The sequence below is a fragment of the Vipera berus genome (assembly GCF_964194415.1).
Source record: "Vipera berus genome assembly, chromosome: Z".
Lineage (NCBI taxonomy): Eukaryota > Metazoa > Chordata > Lepidosauria > Squamata > Viperidae > Vipera > Vipera berus.
In genome coordinates, this window is record NC_138205.1 from 4149536 (window position 1) to 4176323 (window position 26788).

The window sequence follows — 26788 nt, forward strand, 5'->3', positions numbered from 1 at the left end:
GCTCCAGCCGTCTCTCGCTCAGGCTTGTGCGGTGCTGCCACCGGTTCAGCTCCTTCCCCTCCCCTGCTACCACTTTTCTAGGATGGTCACGTACCACCTGCCAGATGCCAATGTACCACAGGTGGTACCCGTACCGCCGGTTGAAAAGCCCTGATTTACAGCATTGGGAAAGTGCCATTTGCATTTCAGAGCCGTCCTTTTGACCTCTTCTGGTGATGGAAGAACCACTGAAGAAGAGAAGATTTGGCCATGTTGTGTCAATGCCTGGCTTCTACCATCTTCTACTAGTAATGGTGTTCAAAGCCCTACATGGCATGGGTCCGGAGTACCTTAGGGAGCACCTGCGGCCGGCGTCAACTTCCCTCCGCCCTGTGCGCTCCCACAGAGAGGGCCTCCTCAGGGTGCCATCGGTCAGAGAATGCCGATTGGTGGCCCCCAGGGGGAGATCCTTCTCTGTGGGCGCCCCGGTGCTATGGAATCAGTTACCGGTTGAGCTCCGGATGGCGCCCGATGTTCGCTTCTTTCGCTGCGATCTAAAAACATATTTGTTTGAACAAGCCGGCCTGGCCTAATGGGGGATTGGTGGGGTTTTTATTGTATTTCATTGGGGTCTTTTTTAACTATGTATTAATTGTTTTTAATGGGCATTTATTTAATTATTTTTTAACTTTTGTAATTCTGTTTTTTATTCTTGCCCTGTTCACCGCCCTGAGTCCTTCGGGAGAAGGGCGGTATAGAAATATTAATAAATTAAATTAAATCTCTTTCTCTTTCCAGATATGCTGTTGGTCACCAACAATCCTTACGACTACGTCTTTATCTCCCAAGGAGAGACCACGGTGCCCTCGATCGATGATGCAGAGGAACTGTTAGCAACTGATGTGAGTTGTTGAGGGCAGAGTAATATTCTACGCGTTCTCCAGCTTGGCTACTAGATCAGGGGTCTCCAACCTTGCCAACTTGAAGACCTGTGGACTTCAAATCCCAGAATTCCCCATCGAGCACGGCTAGATGCCCAGACTGGACACCTCTAGTTCAATAATTCAGACTATTGGACCCCTGAACCTGGGCAACGTGAAGACCTGAGACTTATGGACTTCAGCTCCCAGAATTCTCCAGCCAGCATGGCTGGCTGGGGAATTCTAGGAGTTGAAGTCCACAAGTCTTCAAATTGCCAAAGTTGGACGCCCTTAGTTCAAGATATTTTGGACTATTGAACCCTGAACCCATGGGACTTGTAGTCCAACCTACATCTGAGAAGCCCGAGACTGGAGATCAATTTGCTGGAATTGAATAGCTGGCTTTTGGTTGAGCTTGGGGAGATACTCGTCAACTATTTTTTGTTCCCTCCAAACCCAGAATGCCTTCGACATCTTGGGCTTCACGCAGGAGGAGAAGAACTCCATCTACAAGTTGACGGGGGCCATCATGCACTACGGCAACATGAAATTCAAGCAGAAGCAGCGGGAAGAACAGGCTGAGCCTGATGGCACGGAAGGTCAGGCGAAGAAATGACCATGCCCACCCAATTATCCATAGGAGAAATAATCTTGCAAAGATTTATTAATACACGGTTAACGATAAAACGGACGCCGGCAATCCTCCACTTAACGAGACAGTTAAGTGAGTGGCGTCCCATTTGACGACCTTCTTTGCCACAGCCGTTCAGCGAATCTGGCGTTCCCCCCCCACCCCTTGACGTTGCAGGCCAGAAGGTCACAAAAGGGGATTATATGACCCCAGGAACGCTGCAACCGCTGCAACCGTCATAAATGCATATGGGCAGGAAATTACTCCTTTCTAGGTTGATTACTCTCCATCCATTGCTTCTCATGCTCTTCTCCATCCCTCCATTCCTCACCCAAGACCCCAGGAACCCCTCAAGCAATGTTTCTCAACCTTGGCAACTTGAAGATGGGTGGACTTCCAACCTGGGTGACGTGAAGATGGGTGGACTTCAACTCCCAGGGTTCCCCAGCCAGCTAAGCTGGCTGGGGAACCCTGGGAGTTGAAGTCCACCCATCTTCACGTCACCCAGCTTGAGGAACACTGCTCTAAAGTAAGGAACTGTGATAACTCCCAGCTAGTATTTTGCAAAATGTCTACTTCGGATCTTGGGAAGCAAGAATTGGAAACGCCAAAGTTTCCGCGTCTACGTTCTCCTCTCCTCTGTGGTTTTAAAGATGTCCAGGTGGAGATCTTCAGGCAGGCAACTCCATGTTTCGGTCCTCCAAAACGTGTGTCAAAAAACCCCAGAACATTCAGCCCACTTTCTGTTGACAAGCACGTTTTTTTTTACGGATTGGGTCTTGCAACTACAACAAGCTGGCAATCAACCACTCGAGTCCCCTTTCCAACCGGTCCACCCTATGCAATAGCGGTGGATATCTGTAGCTTAAGATACAGGAGGATCTGGACAGACTCGAACACTGGGCGCTATCTAACAAAATGAAATTCAGTGGTGAAAAAAGTAAGGTTCTACATTTAGACAGGAAAAATCAAACGCACAGGTATAGTATAGGTGGTACCTTGCTCGATAGTAGTAACTGTGAGAGGGATCTCGGAGTCCTAGTGGACAATCCCTTAAATAGGAGCCAGCCGTGTGCTGCAGCTGCCAAAAAAGCCAACACAGTGCTAGGCTGCATTAACGGAGGGATAGAATCAAGATCAGGTGAGGTGTTACTACCACTTTACAATGCCTTGGTAAGGCCACACCTGGAATACGGCATCCAGTTTTGGTCACCACGATGTAAAAAAGATGTTGAGACTCTGGAAAGAGTACAGAGAAGAGCAACAAAGATGATCGGGGGACTGGAGGCTAAAACATATAAGGAACGATTGCTGGAATTGGATATATCTAATTTAATGAAGAGAAGGACGTGGGGGGGGGGACAGGATAGCAGTATTCCAATATCTCAGGGGCTGCCCCAAAGAAAAGGGAGTCAAGCTATTCTCCAAAGCACCAGAAGGCAGGACAAGAAGCAATGGATGGAAACTCATCAAGGAGAGAAGCAACCTAGAACTAAGGAGAAACTTCCTGACAGTTAGAACAATTAACCAGTGGAACCACCTGCCTCCAGAAGCTGTGAATGCTCCAACACTGGAGGTTTTAAGAAGAGACTGGACAGCCATTTGTCTGAAATGGTGGAGGGTTTCCTGCCTGAGCAGGGGGTTGGACTAGATGACCTCCAAGGTCCCTTCCAACTTTATTATTATGATTATGATTATTATGGGGGTGAAGTTTTGTCCTCCGAGCTTGTGGGTTGGTTTCCCGAATGGTTCGTTAACCAGGGTAGGCAGACGTTTACGGGACGTCCGTATCAGTGTGCTTCTGTTTATAAGGGCCTGAGGTGTGGGTGTGTCAAGTGAGGCTCTTGTCCAAAACAAGAACGTTAGGGTTTTAATGGGTTTTATATTGTGATTGTTTTAATTGGGCAATTATTTAATCCTTTTTTAACTTTTGTATTTCTATTTATATGCCCTGTTCACCGCCCTGAGTCCTCCAGGAGAAGGGCGGTATATAAATTTAATAAATAAATAAATAAATAAATAAATAAATAAATAAATAAATAAATAAATAAACCGCACAGTCAGGCAGAGACAGCACGGACCCTCACCATCTTGGGCAATCCCCTCCCCGTCTCCCACCAGTTCAGCTCCCAATGACCCCATCGCAAGACCCATCACAAGCCTCTCACTGACGTCTCGCACCTGACCCATTACCTCTCTTGACACACCCACACCTGAAGCCCTTATAAACAGAAGAACGTCGACATTGACATCCCCTAAAAACTCCGCTGAAGACGTTTTCTAGCCCGGTAACGCAACGTTCGGAAGCCGACCCACAAATCGGACGGTGAACCTTCACCCCATCTTCTTTAACCCAAGAGATGGGCTTCTGCTGAAAATCCCCATCCTGGCTCTTGCAGAAGCTGACAAGTCGGCGTACCTGATGGGACTGAACTGCGCAGACCTCCTCAAGGGACTTTGTCACCCGAGGGTCAAAGTGGGGAACGAGTACGTCACCAAAGGGCAAAATGTCCAACAGGTAAGAATTCCACCTGTCGAGAGAACGGGGGGGGGGGGGCGGGGAAACAAACCCCAAAGTCTTGGTCCAAACTCTCAGAAGAAAAATAAAGAAGGACCCAGTTGTCAAATTTGGGCTCAGCCTGGACATATAATTTCTTTGATTTCTTTCTTTCTTTCTTTTTTTTAAATGTGGCGAGATGTTCTTATGCACACGTCCCCAGGCAGGCTCAGATTGTCTTCTTGGGTGTCTAATTCAAATTCCTTGTGCGTCTAATCATACTTGGCCAATTAAGTATTCTATTCTATTCTATTCTATTCTATTCTATTCTATTCTATTCTATTCTATTCTATTCTATTCTATTCTATTCTATTCTATTCTATTCTATTCCTTATTTTTATTCTATTCTATTCCTTATTTTACTATTCTATTCTATTCTATTCTATTCTATTCTATTCTACTCTACTCTACTCTACTCTACTCTACTCTACTCTACTCTACTCTACTCTACTCTACTCTATTCTATTCTATTCTATTCTATTCTATTCTATTCTATTCTATTCTATTCTATTCTTATTCTTATTCTTCTATTCCATTCCGTTCCAATTCCTATTCTATTCTATTCTATTCTATTCTATTCTATTCTATTCTATTCTATTCTATTCTATTCTATTCTATTCTATTCTATTCTATTCTATTCTATTCTTATTCTTATTCTTCTATTCCATTCCGTTCCAATTCCTATTCTATTCTATTCTATTCTATTCTATTCTATTCTATTCTATTCTATTCTATTCTATTCTATTCTATTCTATTCTATTCTATTCTATTCTATTCTATTCCATTCCTTATTTTATTATTTTACTCTATTCTATTCTATTCTATTCCATTCCTTATCATTTCATTCCATATATTCTATTCTATTCTATTCTATTCTATTCTATTCTATTCTATTCTATTCTATTCTATTCTATTCTATTCTATTCTATTCTATTCTATTCTATTCTATTCTATTCTATTCTATTCTATTCTTGTTGAGCTTTGCCAAAGAATTTAGGAAGGGAACAAGCTTTGTCTCCCCATAACTTCCATTTCCTCCATAGGTGTGCTACTCCACTGGTGCTCTGTCCAAGGCTGTCTATGAGAGGATGTTCATCTGGATGGTCATGAGAATCAACTGCACCCTGGAAACTAAGCTGCCCCGACAGTATTTCATTGGGGTGTTGGATATTGCTGGCTTTGAGATCTTTGATGTGAGTCATTCCTTCTTGAGTCGTGGGTTTGTTTTGTTTACTTGATGTATCAACCTTCTCCAAGTTGCTTCTCCAATGTGTTGGGACTGCAGTGCTCGGAGTTTCCCAGGCAGCAACTGGGTAGAAGTTGAGATAGATGGATGGATGGATGGATGGATGGTGCCCCCATCTTGGTTTTTGGACCAAAGGCCATCTTGTTGAGCTTTTACCATTCACCCATCCATCCATCTTTCCATTCTTCTAACCCCCCCAGCCATTCCCCCATCTATTCATTCATCCATTCCTCCCTGACTTCGTCCCATCCATCCATCCATCCATCCATCTTTCCACCCTCCATCCATCCTTCCCTCCATCCATCTCTCCTTCCTTCCTTCCTTCCTTCCTTCCTTCCTTCCTTCCTTCCTTCCTTCCTTCCTTCCTTCCTTCCTTCCTTCCTCCTTCCCTTCCTCCTTTCCTCCTTCCCTTCCTTCCTTCCATTCACCCTTCTTTCCTTCCTTCCTGCCTTCCACTCACCCACCCATCTTTCCACCCACCCACCCACCCACCCATCCTTCCCTCCATCCATCTCTCCACCCTTCCTTCCTTTTCCTTCCTTCCTTCCTCCTTCCCTTCCTTCCTTCCACTCACCCTTCTTTCCTCCCTTCCTCCCTCCCTCCCTTCCTTCCACTCATTCACTTACCCATCCATCCATCCATCCTTCCTTTTCCTTTCTTCCACTTACCCAACCGTCCATCCATCTATCCATCATCCTCCCTTCCTCCCTCCCTCCCTCCCTTCCTTCCACCCACCCACCCACCCACCTATCCATCTTTCCATTATTCATCCCTCCCTCCCTCCCTCCATCTACCCACCCTTCCTTCCTCCCTCCCTAATTTCCTGGAGCCTTGACCTAACTGTAGTGGTCCCTGCTGAAAAAAAGAAAAAAAAAGTCTGATCTTCTGGAGATGCTCACCTGCACGAAGGTCCATAACTTCCTTTCCCCTCCCCCCCCTCCAGTTCAACAGCTTTGAGCAGCTCTGCATCAACTTCACCAACGAGAAGCTCCAGCAGTTCTTCAACCACCACATGTTTGTGCTGGAACAAGAGGAGTACAAGAAGGAGGGCATTGAATGGGTCTTCATTGACTTCGGCATGGACCTCCAGGCCTGCATTGACCTCATTGAGAAGGTACCTCAGTCTTCTCCATGCGCCTTCCTTAAAATACCAACTTTCCTCATTCGTCCCTGATTCTGGCCAGTGGGTGGTGGCCCCCTCCAGAGCCAGGAGGAAATCTTATTGAAGGAGTTCACAGTTCCATATTGAAGTGATAAGATGGATCGCAAGTTGGGCTAGTAGTTCTCAAACGTTTTTAGGGTCAACATCAAGCTACTCATCTGAATAACGTCTTCGGTCAAAATGAAAATTTTTAGTAAGGCATAGAGTCAAAGAGTCAGAGCAATGTATGAACTCTTGCAGGGGTTTCTCCCCAGAATGAGAGGTCTCCGTTTAATAAACTTTGGTCCAGTGGCCATGATTTAACTTAAACGAGATTGGCTGGAGCCATTTCCCCTTCGTTTTCGGTTGCCACAGAATTGGGAGGAGTGTTTTAACTTAGACATAACAATAAATTGTTCTGTGGGAACCAAGGTCATCGCTAGCTGCATTTTGATGGGCTGTATATTTTGTTAGAAAGACCGGGCAAGTAATTAATTGGTCTCATCTATCGGAACCATGACGTTAACCTTTTTACACATCTTGTTAACAGAATAACAGAATTGGAAGGGACTTTGGAGGTCTTCTAGTCCAGCCCACTGCCAAAGCAGAAAACTCTATACCATTTCAGACAAAAGTTTGTTCAATTTCTTCGTAAAAGCCTCCAGTGTTGGAGCACCCACAACTTCTGAAGGCAAGCCGTTCCACTGGTTAATCATTCTCGCTGTTAGAAATTTTTCCCTTAGTTCCAGGTTGTTTCTCTCCTCGATTAGTTTCCATCTTGTCCTGCCTTCAGGTCTTTTGGAGAATAGCTTGAGTCACTCTTCTTTGCGGCAGCCCCTAAAACACTGGACCATTGTTATAATGTCACCCCTAGTCCTTCTTTTCATACCTAATTCCCGCAACTGTTCTTCATAGGTTTTAGCCTCCAGCCCCTTAATCATCTTTGTTGCTCTCCTCTCCACTCTTTCCAAAATCTCAGCATCTTTTTTTATAGCGTGGTGACCAAAACTGGATGCAGTGTTCCAAGTGTGGCCTTACCAGGGCATTACAGAGCGCTATTAACACTTCACATGAGATTTCTTAACTGGGAGAACAATTAACCAGTGGCACAGAAGTTCTGGGTGCTCCATCAGTGGAGGCTTTTAAGAAGAGATTGGACAGCCACGTGTCCGAAATCGTATATGGTCTCCTGCTCAAGGAGCTTCCAGCTCTGCTCTGACGTGATCTTGATTCTGTCCCTCTGTTAGCGCTGCTCACGTTAACCCTTGGTGAGATATTGAAGGACAGACCTTCTCCGTCATAATACCTTGGTCTTCTTCTTCTCCAGCCCATGGGCATCATGTCCATCCTTGAAGAGGAGTGCATGTTCCCCAAGGCCACCGACATGACCTTCAAGGCCAAGCTGTACGATAACCACCTGGGCAAGTCGGCCAATTTTTGCAAAGCACGGGCCATCAAAGGGAAACCCGAGGCACACTTTGCCTTGATGCACTACGCCGGCACCGTGGACTACAATATCATTGGCTGGCTCCAGAAGAACAAGGACCCTCTCAACGAAACGGTGGTGGGCCTCTACCAGAAGTCAGCTCTGAAGCTCCTGGCCAACCTGTTTGCCAACTACGCTGGAGCCGATGCACGTAAGAAATAACCCTTTGAGATTTTTAGAAATAGTCAGACTCCGCTTTGGATCAAGGCTGAGGCTCTGGAGGTGGTCAACGGTGTTAAGTATCTGGGGAGGGGTGTGTGTATGTGTGTGTGTGTGTGTGTGTGTGTGTGTGCATGCAGATCACTAACAATCTGACTTGTTCTCTTTGTACGTTGGCCTTAGTGAAGGGTGCAAGCCAGCGTTGGCATTTGCTGCATCGGGTGAGGAGAGCACCTTTCTCCTTCTGTCCTCGCCATTTTTTACAGAGGTGCGATTGAGAGCGTTGTAGCCAACTGCATCACGGTTTGGTTTGGGGGGTAGCAGAGCCTCAGATGGAAGGTCCGTGCAAAGAGTGGTGAGGACAGCTGAAAAGTTTATAGGAAGTTCACTTCCCCTTATTCAGGATACGGCTGATAAGCGCTACGTACTTAGAGCTCGGAGCATTGTTAGAGACCCCACTCACCGCCACTTCACAGTCTGTTTCTGTTGCTGCCCTCTACGAGGAGGTCTCAAAGTATTTATAGCAGGACTGTGATATTCTGCAACAGCTTTGTTCCCTATGCCATCCGTCTGGTGACGTCGCACGATTCGTTTTTCTCGCCATGTACAGTATATGTATACATCTAAACAAACTCTGTTGTTTCTCTGGGCCATATCAGAATCAGGATAACAGAGTTGGAAGGGATCTTGTAGGTCATCTAGTCCAACCCCACCCCCAAACAGGAGATCCTACACTATTTCTGACAGATGGCAGTCTTTTCTTGAAAGCTCCCAGTGATGAAGCTCCCACAACTTCAGAAGGCAGCCTGTTCCACTGGTTGATTGTTCTCACTGTCAGGAAATTTCTCCTTATTTCTAGGTTGAATCTCTCCTTGATCGGTGTGTGTGTGTGTGTGTGTGTGTGTGTGTGTGTGTGTACAGGTATAAGCATAATTATTGTAATTATTTTTGTCTTGTTTATGCAGTGTGCATGGGAGGTGGTGACAATAAAGTTATTATTATTCTAAACAAAAACAAATATGGGCATAGGGAGAAACAGAGAGGAGTTCCTGATGCCTTCAAACCACTTCCTGGTTTAGGAGATGAAGGCCAAGCCGAATTACCACAACTCAAGATCACGTGAAGTGTTAATACCACTTTATAAGGCCTCGGTAAGGCCACACTTGGAATACGGCGTCCAGTTTTGGTCACCATGATATAAAAAAGATGTTGAGACTCTAGAAAGAGTACAGAGAAGAGCAACAAATGTGTTTAGGGGACTGGAGGCTAAAACATATAAAGAACGTTTGCTGGAATTGGGAATGTCTGGTTTAATGAAGAGAAGGATGAGGGGGTGACATGATAGCAATCTTCCAGTATCTCAGGGGCTGCCCCAAAGAAGAGGGAGTCAAGCTATTCTCCAAAGCACCTGAAAGCAGGACAAGAAGCAATGGATGGAAACTAATCAAGGAGAGAAGCAACCTAGAACTAAGGAGAAACTTCCTGACAGTGAGAACAATTAACCAGTGGAACAACCTGCCTCCAGAACTTGTGAATGCTCCAACACTGGAAGTTTTTAAGAAGAGACTAGACAGCCATTTGTCTGAAACGGTATAGGGTTTCTTGCCTGAGCAGGAGGTTGGACTAGATGACCTCTAAGGTCCCTTCCAACTTTATTATTATTATTATTATTATTATTATTATTATTATTATTATTATTATTATTATTATTATTATTATTATTATTATTATTTATTATTATTATTATCACCATCATCATCATCCGCCCTCAGAGTAGGGAGTGTGGTAGCCAGTGTGACTCTATGGAACGTGGGATGGGTCCTGACCAGGGGATAGGCAACCTTGGCTCTTTTATGACTCGTGGACTTCAACTCCCAGAATTCCTGAGCCAGCCACGCTGAGGGGAACGGGAGAGGTTTCCAAGCTGAGCCATGGCTGGCTCAGGAATTCTGGGAGTTGAAGTCCATGAGTCATGAAGGGGCCAAAGTTTCCCTCATGCTAGCTGAGGAATTCTGGGAGTTGAAATCCACGAGTCATGAAGGAGCCAAAGTTTCCCTCATGCTGGCTCAGGAATTCTGGGAGCTGAAGTCCACGAGTCATGAAGGAGCCAAAGTTTCCCTCATGCTGGCTCAGGAATTCTGGGAGCTGAAGTCCACGAGTCATGAAGGAGCCAAAGTTTCCCTCATGCTGACTCAGGAATTCTGGGAGTTGAAGTCCACGAGTCATGAAGGGGCCAAAGTTTCCCTCACGCTGGCTGAGGAATTGTGGGAGTTGAAGTCCACAAGTCATAAAAGAGCCCAGGTTACCAACCCCTGGTCTAGATTAAAGAGAGAGATGGGTTCAGATTCTGGATAAAGCACACTCGTTGCCCTTAGGAGAGCAGCGTGGCCTACCTCGCAGGGAGGGCTCTGATGAGGTTAACGGGAAGTGGTGACTTCCAGAGGTGTTTTTCCCAAAAGGCAACTGGATTTCCTTTCGCTTTCCATCCAAGCAGCTCCTTCGGTTCTGACTGGATGGTGGGGAACGGAAGGATTTATATTCTTTGCCAAATAGAATTATCTTTTCCTTCTATTCGTTTGGAAAAGCACCAGGTTAAAAAAAAAGTAAAATGAGGCAAGACTCACTTAGCAAGCTTCTCACTTAGCAACATACATTTCAGCCTCGGTTGTCGTCGAAGAGACTAGACAGCCATTTGCCTGAAATGGTATAGGGTTTCCTGCCTGAGCAAGGGGTTGGACTAGATGACCTCCAAGGTCCCTTCCAACTACTTCTTCTTCTTCTTCTTCTTCTTCTTCTTCTTCTTCTTCTTCTTCTTCTTCTTCTTCTTCTTCTTCTTCTTCTTCTTATTATTATTATTATTATTATTATTATTATTATTATTATTATTATTATTATTATTATTATTATTATTATTATTATTATTATTATTATCATTAGCTGAACACGCTGGGTGCCCAGGGCCCAAATTCTGATCACGTGACCGCAGGGAGGATGCGACGGCCATAAAAGCGAGGACTGTCCAGAAGTCCCTGTTACCCAGCCTCCTCGAAACTTTGAGCAGTCACTAAATGAAGGGTCCTAAGTTGAGGACCGCACGTTCAGCTAACGTAGGCCGAATGTCAGACCGTTGCCTCTGTCTTCTGGATTAAGTGGGTGGCTTTGCTTTTACCAATCCGTAAAAATATAACTTCGCCTTCCCTAGCAGTGGGTCCTCCAGATGTGGGGAATTCCACCCCACGTCTTCTCCAGCCAGCCCACCTTTGGGCCGGCTTTGAGATGATGGGAGTCGTAGTCCGAGAGTCAGCTTGCCAATAGCTGGAATCCACCGGGCTCCGAAGTTGCTCTTCAGCTAGATCCTTCTGCCTTTCTCTCCTCGCAGCGCTGGAGACCACCAAGGGGAAGACGATGCACAAGAAAAAGGGGTCTTCCTTCCAGACGGTGTCGGCCTTGCACAGGGTAAGGGGAGTCCAAAGGTTGGGGGGGGAAAGGGTCTTTCAAGGACCCTTCTCGGAGGGCGGGGGGTCATCTCGCTTTTACTGTTCCCTGTTTGCTCTGGACCGTGGACTTCCGTCCAGGCAGGCGTCGTCTGATCTCTTGTCAGCTGCGCCCAGGAGGAAACAAGGGGGCTGGGAGAAGGATGTCCCCCCCCTCTGGGGGTGGGGGGGCTGGGCAAAATCTAGGTGGCCCTTTCAATGGGGTCTCGGCCCATGCTGGTTCCTGCGGAGTTTGACTTCAGTGGGGATTATTGAAAAGATTCACACAAGGATTCTTTGCGGCGCCCGCCTTCCTTCCTTTCCTTCTTTCCTTCCTTCCTCCCTCCCTCCCCTCTTCTCCTTCCTTCCTTCCTTCCTCCCCTCTTCTCCTTCCTTCCTTCCTTCTTTCCTTCCTTCCTCTCTCCCTTCCTTCCTTCCTCCCTCCCCTCTTCTCCTTCCTTCCTTCCTCTCTCCCTCTCCTTTCCTCCCCTCCCTCTTCTTTCTTTCTTTCTTTCTTTCCTTCCTCCCTTCCGCCCTCTCCCCTCCTCTTCTTCCTTCCTCCCTCGTTCTCCTCTCCTCCCCTTCCCCTCCCCTCTTCTCCTTCCTTCCTTCCTTCCTCCCTTCCGCCCTCCTCTCCCGTCCTCTCCTTCCTTCCTCCCTCGTTCTCCTCCCCTTCCCCTCCCCTCTTCTCCTTCCTTCCTCCCTCCCTCCCTCCCTGTCCTTTCCTCCCCTCTTCTTCTTTTTTCCTTCCTTCCTCCCTCTCTTCCCCCTCCTCTACCCTCCTCTCTTCCTCCCTCCCTCCTTCTCCTCTCCTCCCCTCCCCTCTTCTCCTTCTCTTCCCTTCCCTTATCCATCCACCCCATCTGTTTATCTCCCTTCTTGCTTGCCTAATTGAATTTCTCCCCACCAACCTCTATACCAGGGGTCCCCAACCCGCCCCCCCTCCAGTCCATGCCAGCAACTGGTCCGCACAAGCAAGCAAAGCCCCATCCACAGGATGCAGGCAGCACACGAAACCAGACCCCATCCGGTCCGTGGAAAAACCTGTCTCCACAGAACTGGGTCCCTGATGCCCAAAAGCTTGGGGGGGGGCTTTGCTCTACACCACCTATTTTCATATTCCTTCCCTTTTCTCCTCCACCCTTCCTCTGCCCTTCCTCCGTTTTCTCCCCCAACCCATTAATCCTCTTTTCCCTCCAAACTGAAAACTCCCAACTTCTTCTTCTTCACCAGGAGAACCTCAACAAACTGATGACCAACCTCCGTTGCACCCACCCCCACTTTGTCCGTTGCATCATCCCCAACGAGACCAAGACCCCAGGTGAGACACACACCCCACACACACATCCCACCCTCGAGGGCCACCCGATTTATTGGTTACGTCCTCCTCTCACGGCCGCCCATTTTAATTTGGTAACGCTGGGCGGCCAACAATACATAAATCTAAGATACTGTAAGTACAGTCGTGAGGCATTGCAGTCGAGGATCCTAAAAAAAGAAAACCTGTTTCAGAGCTAAGGGCCGATCCCTTAAATAGGAGCCAGCCGTGTGCTGCAGCTGCCGAAAGAGCCAATGCAATCCTAGGCTGCATGAAGAGAGGGATAGCCTCAAGGTCACGTGAAGTTCAAGGACCGCTTTCTATTGAATTGGTAAGCCTTACGGGTAGCATCAGATTAGGAAAATGTCCTGGTTCCGACAGATGAAACTCTTCAACAGAACTTCGAGGCATCGTTTACCTTAAAGGATCTTTTATTCGAGTCGCCTAATATTGGCACTTACATAATCGAAGCCAAAAACTGAATTCCACATAGTATCCAAGCACAATTCCCTCCTCCAATTAACAGTCATAAATCACATTCCCCAATCAGCTTGAAGCGCGGACTTCCTCTCCAGCTCTCCAGCCTGCCAATTCTTTATCAGCTCTGGGCTCAGTAACCTTGATTCTCACCCTAAGTTTTGTGTTGTTATGTCTAGCTAGACTCTCATTCATATTCCCCCCCCTCCCAGCTTCATCTACAGGGAAAAAGATGGCTACATTTCCATCTGTTGTCAATGCAAAAACATCCGAGGTTAGCAGCATTGACAGAAAGCTCACCTCACCATCTTCCGATACTTCCTCAACGAGGACTAGCTTCTTAACTTTTGTACATGCCGGCTTTTTCTCCCTCTTCCCCAGGGATGATAGACAATCGCTTGGTCATGCACCAGCTGCGTTGTAACGGAGTGCTGGAAGGGATCCGGATCTGCCGGAAAGGATTCCCTAACCGGATCGTCTACGGGGATTTCCGGCAAAGGTAGGCCTGAACTTCACGAGTTTGGGGAGGGGCTTTCAAGACCCTTGGAAAAGTCAGACACCCCCCCCTCTCAAAAAAATAAAGAGAAAAAAACCACAATGACTTTTGTTTCTACTTGGAAACCACAACTGGACTTTGGGCTCGAGGGGGGAGGAAAACTGAAACTTTGATTTTGGGTTTTACCGATTAGATAGTTTGTTGTTATGGAAATGGCTACCTTAGCTCTTTTATGACTCGTGGACTTCAACTCCCAGAATTCCTGAGCCAGCCATGCTGAGGGGAAAGGGAGAGGTTTCCAAGCTGAGCCAGGCCGGCTGAGGAATTCTGGGAGTTGAAGTCCACAAGTCATGAAGGGGCCAAAGCTTCCTTCAGGCTGGCTCAGGAATTCTGGGAGTTGAAGTCCATGAGTCATAAAAGAGCCCAGGTTGCCTACCCCTGGTATTGGCAATCCTCAACTTATGACCACAATCGAGCCCCCCAATTTTTGTCACTAAGACATTTGTTAAGTGAATTTTGCCCCATTTTACGACCTTTCTTGTCACAGTGGTTAAATGAATCACTGCAGTGGTTAAATTAGCAACACAGTGATTAAGTGGATCTGGCTTCTTCCCCATTGACTCTGCTTGTCAGAAGGTCGCAAAAGAGGATCACGTAATCCCAGGACACTGTGACAGTCATAAATGTGAGTCAGTTGTCAAGCATCTGAATTTGGATCATGTGACCAGGCGGATGCTGCAACGCTCGTAAGTGTGAGAAATGGTTGTGAGTCCCTTTCGTCAGGGCTGTTGTAATGTTGAATGATCCCTAAGTGAAGGTTGTAAGTCGAGGACTACCTGCATTTGACACTGGATGAGAAGAGGAACTGACAGCCTTTCCTTCTTTTCCTTTTGAGGTACCGCATCCTAAACCCTGCGGCCATTCCGGAGGGTCAGTTCATCGACAGCCGGAAAGGGGCAGAGAAGCTTTTGACCTCTCTGGACATTGACCACAGCCAGTACAAATTTGGACACACCAAGGTGAGAGAAAACAGAACAGAACAGAACAGAATAGAATAGAATAGAGTAGAGTAATAAAATAAGGAATAGAATAGAATAGAATAGAATAGAATAGAATAGAATAGAATAGAATAGAATAGAATAGAATAGAATAGAATAGAATAGAATAGAATAGAATAGAATAGAATAGAATAGAATAGAATAGAATAGAACATTGACCACAGCCAGTACAAATCTGGAACACCAAGGTGAGAGAAAATAGAACAGAACAGAATAGAATAGAATTAAGGAATGGAATAGAATAAGAATAGAGCAGAACAGAACAGAACAGAACAGAACAGAAGAATAGAATAGAATAGAATAGAACAGAACATTGACCACAGCCAGTACAAATTTGGACACACCAAGGTGAGAGAAAACAGAACAGAACAGAACAGAACAGAATAGAATAGAACAATAAAATAATAGAATAGAATAGAGTAATAAAATAAGGAATAGAATAGAATAGAATAGAATAGAATAGAATAGAATAGAATAGAATAGAATAGAATAGAATAGAATAGAATAGAATAGAATAGAATAGAATAGAATAGAATAGAATAGAATAGAACATTGACCACAGCCAGTACAAATCTGGACACACCAAGGTGAGAGAAAATAGAACAGAACAGAACAGAATAGAATAATAAAATAAGGAATGGAATGGAATGGAATAGAATAGAATAGAATAGAATAGAATAGAGTAAGGAATGGAATAGAATAAGAATAGAGCAGAACAGAACAGAACAGAACAGAACAGAACAGAACAGAACAGAACAGAATAGAATAGAATAGAATAGAATAGAATAGAATAGAATAGAACAGAACATTGACCACAGCCAGTACAAATTTGGACACACCAATGTGAGAGAAAACAGAACAGAACAGAACAGAACAGAACAGAACAGAATAGAATAGAATAGAATAATAAAATAAGGAATGGAATGGAATAGAATAGAATAGAAGAGAAGAGAAGAGAAGAGAAGAGAAGAGAAGAGAAGAGAAGAGAAGAGAAGAGAAGAGAAGAGAACAGAACAGAACAGAACAGAATAGAATAGAATAGAATAGAATAGAATAGAATAGAATCTGGAAGGGACCTTGGAGGTCTTCTAGTCCACCCCCCTGTCCAGCAGGAGAACCTACACCATCTCAGACAAGTGACTGCCCAGGTTAAGCCCACATAAAAGAGAAGAATTGGTAGGATCAACTTAAGACCACAACTGACCCTCAAGCCTTCTGTTATTAAGTGAATTTTGCCTCAAGTATTAAGTGAATCGCTGCAGTTGTTAAGGGGATCGCGTGGTCGTTAAGTGAATCCGGCTGCCCCCCCACCCTGCCCGGATCATGTTTGCTTGTCGGGAAGCTGCCGAGGCAGGTCGCCAATGCAATCCTAGGCTGCATGAAGAGAGGGATAGCCACAAGGTCAGGTGAAGTTCAAGGACCGCTTTCTATTGAATTGGTAAGCCTTACGGGTAGCATCAGATTACGAAAATGTCCTGGTTCCAACAAATGAAACTCTTCAACAGAACTTCGAGGCATCGTTTACCTCAAAGGATCTTCTATTCGAGTCGCCTCATATCGGCACTTACATAATCGAAGCCAAAAACTGCATTCCACATAGTATCCAAGCGCAACGTCCAGTCTCTTCTTAAAAAACCTCCAGTGATGGAGCGCCCACAATTTCTGGAGGCAAGCCGTCCCACTGGTTAATTGTCCTCACTCCAGGGCCTGGAAAAGGACGATGGGCTTTATTCGCTGAGCTCCCATTGAGCACAGCGGCCATTTTAAGAGGAATCTTAAGAATATCTTGCTGAGACTCTAAAAAAAAGAGTGCAGAGAAGAGCAACAAAGATGATTTGTGGGCTGGAGGCTAAAACATATGAAGAACAACTGCAGGAATTGGGTGTGTCTAACAAAGCAGAGGACTACCGGTGACGCAATAGCAGTCTTTCAATATTTGAGGGGCTGCCACAAAGAAAAGGGGTGGGGTGGGGGTCAACCTGTTCTCCAAAGCACCAGAAGGCAGGTCAAGAAGCAACGGATGGAAACTAATCAAGGAGAGAAACGAGGTAAAACTACGGAGAAATTTCCTCACAGTGAGAACAATTTTAATCCGTGGAACGGCTTCTTTCAGAAGTTGCGGATGCTCCATCACCGGAGGTTTTTAAGAAGAGACTGGACAGCCATTTGTCTGAAATGGTATAGGGGTAGGCAGTGCTTTTTTTGTAAAAGAAAAAGGTGCCGGAACTCACACATGTCATACAACCCGCCTTGCCTACCCTACAAGGTTCCATCCCAAAAAGGTGCCGGAACTCCATTCTGAGCATTCTATGACAAAAAAAGCCCTGGGGGTAGGCAACCTTGGCTCTTTTATGACTCGTGGACTTCAACTCCCAGAATCCCTGAGCCAGCAGGAATTCTGGGAGTTGAAGTCCACGAGTCATAAAAGAGCCAAGGTTGCCTAGCCCTGGCCTAGACAATCTCTAAAGTCCCCACCAACCCTATTATTCAATGTTTGATGTTCTATGTTCTCATCTGCTTCCATCCAGGTGTTCTTCAAGGCTGGTCTCCTGGGTCTGCTGGAGGAAATGAGAGACGAACGCCTCTCTCTGATCATCACTCGTATCCAAGCCCAATCCCGTGGTGTGTTGGCCAGGATCGAATTCAACAAGATCATGGAACGGAAGTAGGTCCATTGGTGGCTCCTCCCGGCTTTGCTCTTTCATCTGGAGGAGGCCCTTTTTGGCAGTATCTTCCTTCAAAGGCCTCCTGTGACCTTTCCGAGGTCCCCCTCACCCATCTTGGGTCAAACCTAGACCCTCTTCTGCTGCTGCGGGTTGAATTTCTGATCGTCGTGGCCTCATCACGGTTTGGAGAACGTATGGGGTGATGGGAGGGCTCCCGCCACCAACTTCTGTCCCCTTCCCAATTATTGAGGAGACTACAAGAATGAAGGAGATACTCCTTGTTTTGAAGTCGTTTCCGGGCTTAGAAGTAAGAAAGAGGGGCAACCAGATTTGACGGCGTGAAGTAACTTCTCGTCCACCTAGATTAGACACCTATCGCGTTTGTGGAACAAAGAAGTTCTCAGACTTGATGTCTATGGAGGGTCTCGCTCATCCAGGTCATGGTTGTCCCAAAGATGCTTTTTCAGGAGGCAGCTGGACTTTCTTGTTTTTCTTTGAAGAACTTTCACTTCCCATCCCAGAAGCTTCTTCAGGTTCTGACTGGATGGTGGGGGAGTGGAAGGATTTATACTCCTTTGCAGTCATCTGGTCATTTGCATTCTTTTAGAGGATTGTGGAGGCCACTTGGAGGTTTATCTTGTGTCCTCAGGGTCACCTGAGTGGTGCAAATGGGTGTGAACCCTTCTTGGAACTGCTGAATGGACCGTGTGGTAGACTGGAGATAGAGGATGTTGTGTCCCTCCCCCTCTGTTGAGAGAGGGCTGTTCAGTTTGGACATTGATGGCCTCTTTGACCCTTCTTTCAAACCAGCGGTCCTTTCGGTCCAAAATGTGGACTTTGCTGTCTTCAAAAGGCAGACGGACTGCTGAATCTTGTCCTGATGGGTTTGTTCTCCTATGTTGCTGTACCTGGAGGGCACAGATAAACCTCCAAGTGGCCTCAACGGCTCCCCAAAAGAATGTAAATGACCAGCGGTCTGCAAGGAGGACCATTCCTTCTGTTCTCCACTGTCCAGTCAGAGCTGAAGAAGCTTCTTGGATGAGGTGAAATGTCTTCAAAGAAAAACAAGGAAGTCCAGTTGCCTTGTGAAAAAGCACCTTAGAGATCCTCAGACTTGAGAATATCTGTAGCTTAGCTAGAATTATTGAATTCTTGGTATTCTCCAAGCTTGGTTGTTTTCTTGCAGACGTCTCATTACCATACCAGTAACATCATCAGCGTGTGGGAAAGTCTATGAAACCGAGAGTGGCCTGAGCTCCAATCCTCTACTTATTTCGCAGGGAATCTCTGCTGGTGATCCAGTACAACATCCGGGCTTTCATGGTGGTGAAGAACTGGCCCTGGATGAAGTTGTACTTCAAGATCAAGCCACTGTTGAAGAGCGCAGAGACAGAGAAAGAGTTGGTGGCCCTGAAGGACGAGTTGGCCAAGTTGAAAGAGGCCTTGGAGAAGTCGGAAGGCCGTCGGAAGGAGCTGGAGGAGAAGATGGTGTCCTTATTGCAGGAGAAGAATGACCTACAATTGCAAGTTCAGGCCGTAAGTCATGGAAGTCCCTCCTCATGTCTAGGTTGGTCATGTTAAGTCAAGAACAATGTTGTCTCCATATTAAAATCAAAGCACGAAAGTAGGTGTTTTTCAACTTCAGCAACTTTAAGGTGGGTGGACTTCAACTCCCAGAATTCTCCAGCCAGCGTAGAATTCTGGGAGTTGAAGTCCGCTCGTCTTAAAGTTGCCGAGGTTGAGAAATTCCATACTCAGGTGTGGTCTTCACCTCTTTTTCTTCCCCTCTTTAGGAGCAAGACAATCTTGCAGATGCCGAGGAGCGCTGTGACCAGCTGATCAAGAACAAGATCCAGCTGGAAGCCAAAGTGAAAGAGGTGACCGAACGGCTTGAAGACGAAGAGGAGATGAACGCGGAACTGACCGCCAAGAAGCGGAAGCTGGAAGACGAGTGTTCTGAACTCAAGAAGGACATTGATGACCTGGAGTTGACTTTGGCTAAGGTGGAGAAGGAGAAACATGCCACAGAGAACAAGGTATGGATGGATTTCACCTGGCATGGAATCCAAAATCGATCAGGTAGCCAAGGAGATATCAGAAATATTGGTTGGGGGTCATCATTCATGGAAACATTGATCTTGCGGGAGATGCACTTTCCTTGGGGGGAAGGAGGAGGAGAAGGAGGAGGAAGAAGGAGGAGAGGAGGAGGAGGAGGAGGAATATGGGGTCCTTGCTGGTCTCTGAGCTTGGTTGTTTTCCTCCAGACATTTCGTGACCAAATTAGGGTTAGGGTAATATTACCTAGTTGGGTCATTAAATGCCTGTGGGAAAACAACCAAGCTTAGTGAGCACCAAAGATCCCACAATCAGGAATATCTGCAAGTGTGCACGCTCTCTCTCTCTCTCTCTCTCTCTCTCACACACACACACACACACACACACACACAAATACCTACCTTACATCACATTTGGCCATTAGTTCCCTGATGCGGTATTATTTATTCCAGCTGATGACAAAAGAGGTGTCTTGTGATCTGCCACTTAGACAACTTACCAACTTGAATGCCTTGGCTTTAAGCAGCAACATACCAAGGCCTCATTCTTCCCTTAAGAGCTTCAGATTGTGAGAGAAACAAGCAACCAACGTGAAACCTCCACTGTTAGATGTGACTTGGATAATAACTAAGTCGCCAGGTCTTCAGGTATCCACCAAGGATGAATTTTGATAGCTCCAGGCAGCTGATATGGTACGTTATGCTATGACCACAGGTGAAGAACCTCACAGAAGAAATGGCTGGTCTGGATGAGATCATCATCAAGCTCACCAAAGAGAAGAAGGCTCTCCAAGAGGCCCACCAGCAAGCTTTGGATGACCTTCAAGCTGAAGAAGACAAGGTCAACACATTGACCAAAGCCAAGGTCAAACTGGAACAACAGGTGGATGACGTAAGTATACCGACTTTGAGGTGCCCAAAATGGTGTGTGGTCCGTATTTCCCCAGAGAAAATTTCCTGGAAAGAAGGTGCTAGAACAAAGAACATGGAACCATGGGGCTGGAAGGGACCTCAAAGGTCTTCTAGTCCAACCCTCCTGTTCCTGTAGATTTGACCTAGCTAATTTGGTTTTTCTTGGCCTGACAGCTGGAAGGCTCCTTGGAACAGGAGAAGAAGATCCGTATGGACCTTGAACGGGCCAAGAGGAAGCTGGAAGGAGACTTGAAGCTGACCCAAGAAAGCATCATGGATTTGGAGAATGACAAGCAACAACTTGATGAAAAGCTGAAAAAGTAGGTGTCTGTTTTGATACATAGTTATGGAGATGGAAGCTGCTCTCCATCTCTTTACCGCTGGATCCAACCTGGTTCTCCTTCCCAATTCTCAGGAAAGATTTTGAGTTGAGCGCCTTGAATGCTAGAATTGAAGATGAGCAATCCTTGGCTATCCAGTTACAGAAGAAACTCAAAGAGTTACAGGTACAAAGTCCAAGTCTACACTGATGTGGTTTCTCTTAAAAAAAAACAACCCACCCAAATCTAGATCAAAACTAGAAAACAGCATTTTTGGATAAGGTCTGGAATGTCCAACATGGTGTCCACAAGTACCAAGGATCTCACTGGTACCACTCTTTGTTTCCACTAATCCAGGAATAGGCAACCTTGGCTCTTTTATGACTCGTGGACTTCAACTCCCAGCTCAGGAATTCTGGGAGTTGAAGTCCACGAGTCATAAAAGAGTCAAGGTTGCCTACCCCTGCACTAATCCATAGCCATAATCCAAAAATCATAATGTTCTCATTGGCTGAAGTAGTTGAGAACCTCTAATCAAATTGGGTTCTATCTGTCAACTGTCCAGTTGGCATTTCCAGAAACAGAAACTCCTGGGACGTAGTTTTACCAAGCGTATAATACCTTTACTGAAAATTGACATTGGCACAGTAGAAGGCAAAACCAGCTCTGGTTTTCCCATGCAAAAGCGTACTTAATTAAACAATAGATTCTCTTTCCCCCACCCACCGGCTGTTCACATTGTAACGTTGTTGTTATGGAAACCATCCACTTCTCCTTCGTGGAGCAGTGTTCGTGGTCTTGACTCTTGGTTTGGCCATCTGGAGATTTCAGATTGAATCTAAACTACCGTAATTCAGATTAAGTCAGATAAAGTCCCCTTTTCTACACGGCAGGCACGGATCGAGGAACTGGAGGAAGAATTGGAGGCGGAGCGCGCGGCCCGGGCCAAGGTGGAAAAACAGCGTTCTGAACTTTCGCGAGAACTGGAGGAGATCAGCGAACGTCTGGAGGAGGCCGGAGGGGCCACCACGGTGCAGATCGAGATGAACAAGAAACGGGAGGCTGAGTTCCAGAAGATGCGACGTGACCTGGAAGAGTCCACGCTGCAGCACGAGGCCACGGCGGCCACCTTGCGCAAGAAGCACGCGGATTCCGTGGCCGAGCTGGGCGAGCAGATCGACAACCTGCAGCGGGTGAAGCAGAAGCTGGAGAAAGAGAAGAGCGAGCTGAAACTGGAAGTGGACGACGTGGCCTCCAACATGGAGCAGCTCATAAAAGCCAAGGTCCTCCATGAATGAAGAGGTGGTGGGGCTCCATTGGAGGCTGGGTGGAGGGAATCCAGATGTGTGGACAAGGTTGGGCTTTGGAGATGAATCTGGAGATACGGTAACAATTAATTTGGACGGAGGGAAGGACCCAAGAGATAAGGAGAACATGAATTGTTCCTACATCTGAACGGAATCTGCTTCTCAGTGTTTTGGTTCCTAAAGATTTGAATTTTACTCGTCCTTCCTTCTGTTTTCTTTTTCTTCTTCTTATAACTTCCATCATCCTCAGCCAGCACTACCATGTTTGCCAGGATGAGAGGAGTTGTTGTTCAATAAATGTCAAAACAAAATGACTTGTTTCTCCATCCATCCATCCATCCATCCATCCATCCATCCTTCATTCATTCAATCCATCCATCCATCATTCCATCCATCCATCCATCGATCCATCCATCCATTCAATCTATCCATCCATCCCTCCATCCATTCAATCCATCCATCCTTTCTTCCTTCCTTCCTTCCTTCCTTCATTCCATCCATCCATCCATCCATCCATCATTCATTCCATTCATCCATCCATCCATCCATTCAATCTATCCATCCATCCCTCCATCCATTCAATCCATCCTTCCTTCCTTCCTTCCTTCCTTCCTTCCTTCCTTCCTTCCTTCCTTCATTCCATCCATCCATCCATCCAACCAACCAACCAACCAACCATTCATCCACCCTTCCTTCCATCGTTTCATCTATCCATCTTTCCATCCTCCTGTCCATCCATCCATTCATTCCATCCATACTTCCTCCCTTTCTTCCTTCTACCCATTCACTCACCCAACCCTTCCTTCCATCCATCCATCCATCCTTATTTAAATCTATTTCTCTATTTTTTTTTCACCATTTCTTCTCCTTCTGGAAATCTAGGCCAACCTGGAGAAGATGTGTAGGACGTTTGAAGACCAAATGAATGAGCACCGGGCCAAGTCCGAAGAGTCTCAGCGTATGGTCCATGACCTCACCACACAGCGAGCCAAGCTCCAGACCGAGAATGGTAAGCCACACATTTATCCTTAAGAACTTTGATTATTCTCTTGGTCTTCTTTTTTCCAATATTGTCTACTTTGTTCATCAACTCATCCCAATTTTTCTTGGAGATACTAAACCCGCTGAACAATTTATCTGAATACAGATGGTTCTCAACTTACTACCAGTTGTTCAGCAACTATTCAAAGCTCTGACGTACCTACCTTGGGGTTACCTATGACTTGGATTTGAAGTTCCAACGGTCAGCCCCCCCATGTGGTCACATGACCACATGGATACTCAACAACCATGTTGCATTTACATCTGTTTGCACTGTCCCATGATTATGTGAACATGTTTTATGACAATTTTGTCAAAAATCAACATCCCAAATCACTGGTTCATTGAATGATTTTGGTTTCTGCTTAATGACCATGGATTCACTCAGTGACCATAGTGTTTCACAGCAACATCCCAAATCACTGGTTCATTGAATGATTTTGGTATCTGCTTAATGACCATGGATTCACTCAGTGACCATAGTGTTTCACAGCAACATCCCAAATCACTGGTTCATTGAATGATTTTGGTATCTGCTTAATGACCATGGATTCACTCAATGACCATAGTGTTTCACAGCAACATCCCAAATCACTGGTTCATTGAATGATTTTGGTATCTGCTTAATGACTATGGATTCACTCAATGACCATAGTGTTTCACAGCAACAAACAATCATAAAGTCAAGTCAGAGAAGTGACCTACCTGTTTTACGACCGTTATGACTTTCTGCCATGATAGGCAGGCCCCATTATGGTCATACCCTGAGGTCTACCACTAAGTGAGTCTTCTGGCGAGAACTTAGGGAGAACTTAGGGAGAACTCATTCTCCCTTGCCTGTTTTTTTTTAATCCAGGTGAATTGTCCCGTCAGTTGGATGAGAAGGAAGCTTTGGTCAACCAGTTGACCCGAGGGAAGTTGACCTACACCCAACAGCTAGAAGATCTGAAGAGGCAACTTGAGGAAGAAGTGAAGGCATGGGACACATGGAGGCTGAGGGTCACAAGAGAGAAATTGAGAGAGATGGAGCTAGCTAGGCCAAGAATGAGACACTGAAATTATATCTCTCTTCTTCTCCCCCTCTAGGCCAAGAATGCTTTGGCCCACGTGCTCCAGTCGGCCCGCCATGACTGTGACCTTCTGAGGGAACAGTACGAAGAGGAAACGGAGGCCAAAGCTGAGCTTCAGCGTTCACTCTCCAAGGCCAACTCTGAGGTGGCCCAGTGGAGAACCAAGTATGAAACCGACGCCATTCAGAGAACGGAGGAACTAGAAGAGGCAAAGTGAGTAGCTCCATCATCATCATCCATGTCCCAGATAAGATCCATCATGCCCATTTTCCTTCTCATCCCTCTTCAACACATTTTGTCCCTCAGCATGACTTCCTTCCACCCCATCCTGACTTCCTCTGACTCCATCTTCCTCACTTTCACTTTCACTTTCCCTCAGAAGCTGGAGGACTCACGATTAGCTTTGAGTTGACCCGTCAACGGAAAAAAAATGGTGGTCCTACCTCCCGCTTCAGCCTTGGTGTCCCATCCCAGATGGCCTCTTCATGGCTTTGGGGAGGGGCTGACTCATTGGGACATCTTCTCACCTATCAGGAAGAAGCTGGCTCAGCGGCTTCAGGATGCCGAGGAAGCGGTGGAGGCGGTGAACGCCAAGTGCTCGTCGCTGGAGAAGACCAAACACCGCCTGCAGAACGAGATTGAAGATCTCATGGTGGACGTGGAACGCTCGAACGCGGCCGCAGCTGCCCTGGACAAGAAGCAAAGGAACTTCGACAAAGTATGTTAAGGCAACATGTTCCAAATATGCTTTTTTGTGAGGCAACTGGACTTTCTTATTTTGAAGACATCTTTGAAGACATTTTTACCTCTCATCCAAGAAGCTTCTTTAGTTCTGACTGGATGGTGCAGAATGGAAGGATTTATACTCCTTGCAGACAGCTGGTCATTTGCAATCTTTCAGAGAGTCGTTGAGGCCACCTGGGTGCCACCTCTATGTCAAAATTGAACAGCCCTCTTTCAACAAAGGGGGAGGGAATACGACACCATCTGTCTCCAGTCTACCACACACAGTCCTTTCAGCAGTTCCAAGAAGGCTCCACACCCGTTTGCACCGCTCAGGTGACCCTGAGCATTCAGGTAAACCTCCAAGTGGCCTCAACAATCCTCTAAAAGAAGGCAAACGACCAGATGACTGCAAAGGAGTATAAATCCTCTCATTCCCCACCATCCAGTCAAAGCTGAAGAAGCTTCTGGGATGAGAAGCGAAACCTCTTCAAAGAAAAACAAGGACGTCCAGTTGCCTCCTGGAAAAGCAACTTCACCAACTTCTTCTTCTCCGTCTCCATCCCCTCCTCCTCTTTCTCTTCCTCACCTCCTCTTTCTTCTCCTCCTCTTGTCCTCCTCTTCTCTTCCATCTTCTTCTCCTTCTCCTCTTCCTCCTCCTCCTCCTTCTCCTCTTCCATCCTCCTCCTCCTCCTCCTCCTCCTCCCACCCCAGATCTTGTCGGAGTGGAAGCAAAAGTTTGAGGAGTCCCAAACAGAGCTGGAGTCATCTCAGAAAGAGGCCAGGTCCCTCAGCACGGAGCTCTTCAAGCTGAAGAACGCCTACGAGGAATCTCTGGAACATCTGGAGACCTTCAAGAGGGAGAACAAGAACTTGCAAGGTGGGCCCGTCTCCTTAACAGTCGGAGCCTCCTTATTTCTAGGTCCTGCTTCCTCTGGAGAACTAACGTTTTCTTCTCTTTTCGTACAGAGGAGATTTCGGATCTCACTGAGCAGCTGGGGAGCACAGGCAAGACCATCCATGAACTTGAGAAAACCCGGAAAAGTCTGGAGGCTGAGAAGATGGAGCTGCAGGCCGCTCTCGAGGAAGCTGAGGTGAGAAGTCCCCTTGGCTGTGAAAAACCAGAGCCCTCAACTCAAGTTCTCCACCATTTTGTTTTGAAATCCTCCTGGGCTTCAGGAGGACCTTCAGTGCATAGGTAAAGAAGTCAAAATGGCGGCCAAACTCAGTTTTTGAGCTTTCTAAGCTTCATTTCTCCTCTTCTTCAAAAACATGAAGGGGGTTGGACTAGAAGACCTCCAGGATCCCTTCCACACTCTGTTATTCTGTATGACCTATCAACCTTCAACTAATGGGAGAACAAAAGAGGTCCAGAAAGTCCAGATGGCAGCCACATCCCTGCCACTAAAGCCCAACGTTACAGATACAAATAAAAAAAGAATCGGACCATGGGGTCTTCACCGCCATCTTGACTTTTTTGACCTTGGGGAAATTCCAGCTTCTTAAGAGCAAAGTATTCTCTCTTTTTGGGGGGGAAAATGGCTCATTTGCACAAATTTGAATAAGCTTTTGAATTATTATTATTATTTTTTTGTAAATATAGGTGGCTCTCAACTTATCCCTGGTCACTTAGTGTCCATTTGGGGTTACAACTGACCTCTCTGTGGTCCTGGATTTGAAGTTACAACGGTTGCCCCCCTCGGCACTTCAAGACATTTGCAGCGTCCCGCAATCACGTGGTTGCATTTTACAAC

At 46.2% G+C, this 26788-nt stretch overlaps 1 protein-coding gene across 1 annotated transcript in view; it reads left to right on the top strand.

Annotated features, from left to right (window-relative positions):
• Positions 1 to 26788, top strand: part of LOC308677958 (myosin-7) — a 49795-nt gene that overhangs the window by 14615 nt on the left and 8392 nt on the right. Inside the window, exons 11-33 of the mRNA XM_081344686.1 lie at positions 778 to 881; positions 1360 to 1498; positions 3930 to 4048; positions 5131 to 5280; positions 6277 to 6447; positions 7802 to 8111; positions 11499 to 11575; positions 12826 to 12913; positions 13769 to 13886; positions 14779 to 14902; positions 17470 to 17606; positions 18888 to 19143; positions 19401 to 19643; positions 20377 to 20553; positions 20748 to 20893; positions 20989 to 21079; positions 21787 to 22176; positions 23083 to 23209; positions 24098 to 24216; positions 24328 to 24524; positions 24846 to 25029; positions 25749 to 25914; positions 26004 to 26128. Of these exons, the coding sequence (XP_081200812.1) occupies positions 778 to 881; positions 1360 to 1498; positions 3930 to 4048; positions 5131 to 5280; positions 6277 to 6447; positions 7802 to 8111; positions 11499 to 11575; positions 12826 to 12913; positions 13769 to 13886; positions 14779 to 14902; positions 17470 to 17606; positions 18888 to 19143; positions 19401 to 19643; positions 20377 to 20553; positions 20748 to 20893; positions 20989 to 21079; positions 21787 to 22176; positions 23083 to 23209; positions 24098 to 24216; positions 24328 to 24524; positions 24846 to 25029; positions 25749 to 25914; positions 26004 to 26128 (3758 nt within the window). The remainder of the gene's footprint in view (positions 1 to 777; positions 882 to 1359; positions 1499 to 3929; positions 4049 to 5130; positions 5281 to 6276; positions 6448 to 7801; positions 8112 to 11498; positions 11576 to 12825; positions 12914 to 13768; positions 13887 to 14778; positions 14903 to 17469; positions 17607 to 18887; positions 19144 to 19400; positions 19644 to 20376; positions 20554 to 20747; positions 20894 to 20988; positions 21080 to 21786; positions 22177 to 23082; positions 23210 to 24097; positions 24217 to 24327; positions 24525 to 24845; positions 25030 to 25748; positions 25915 to 26003; positions 26129 to 26788) is intronic.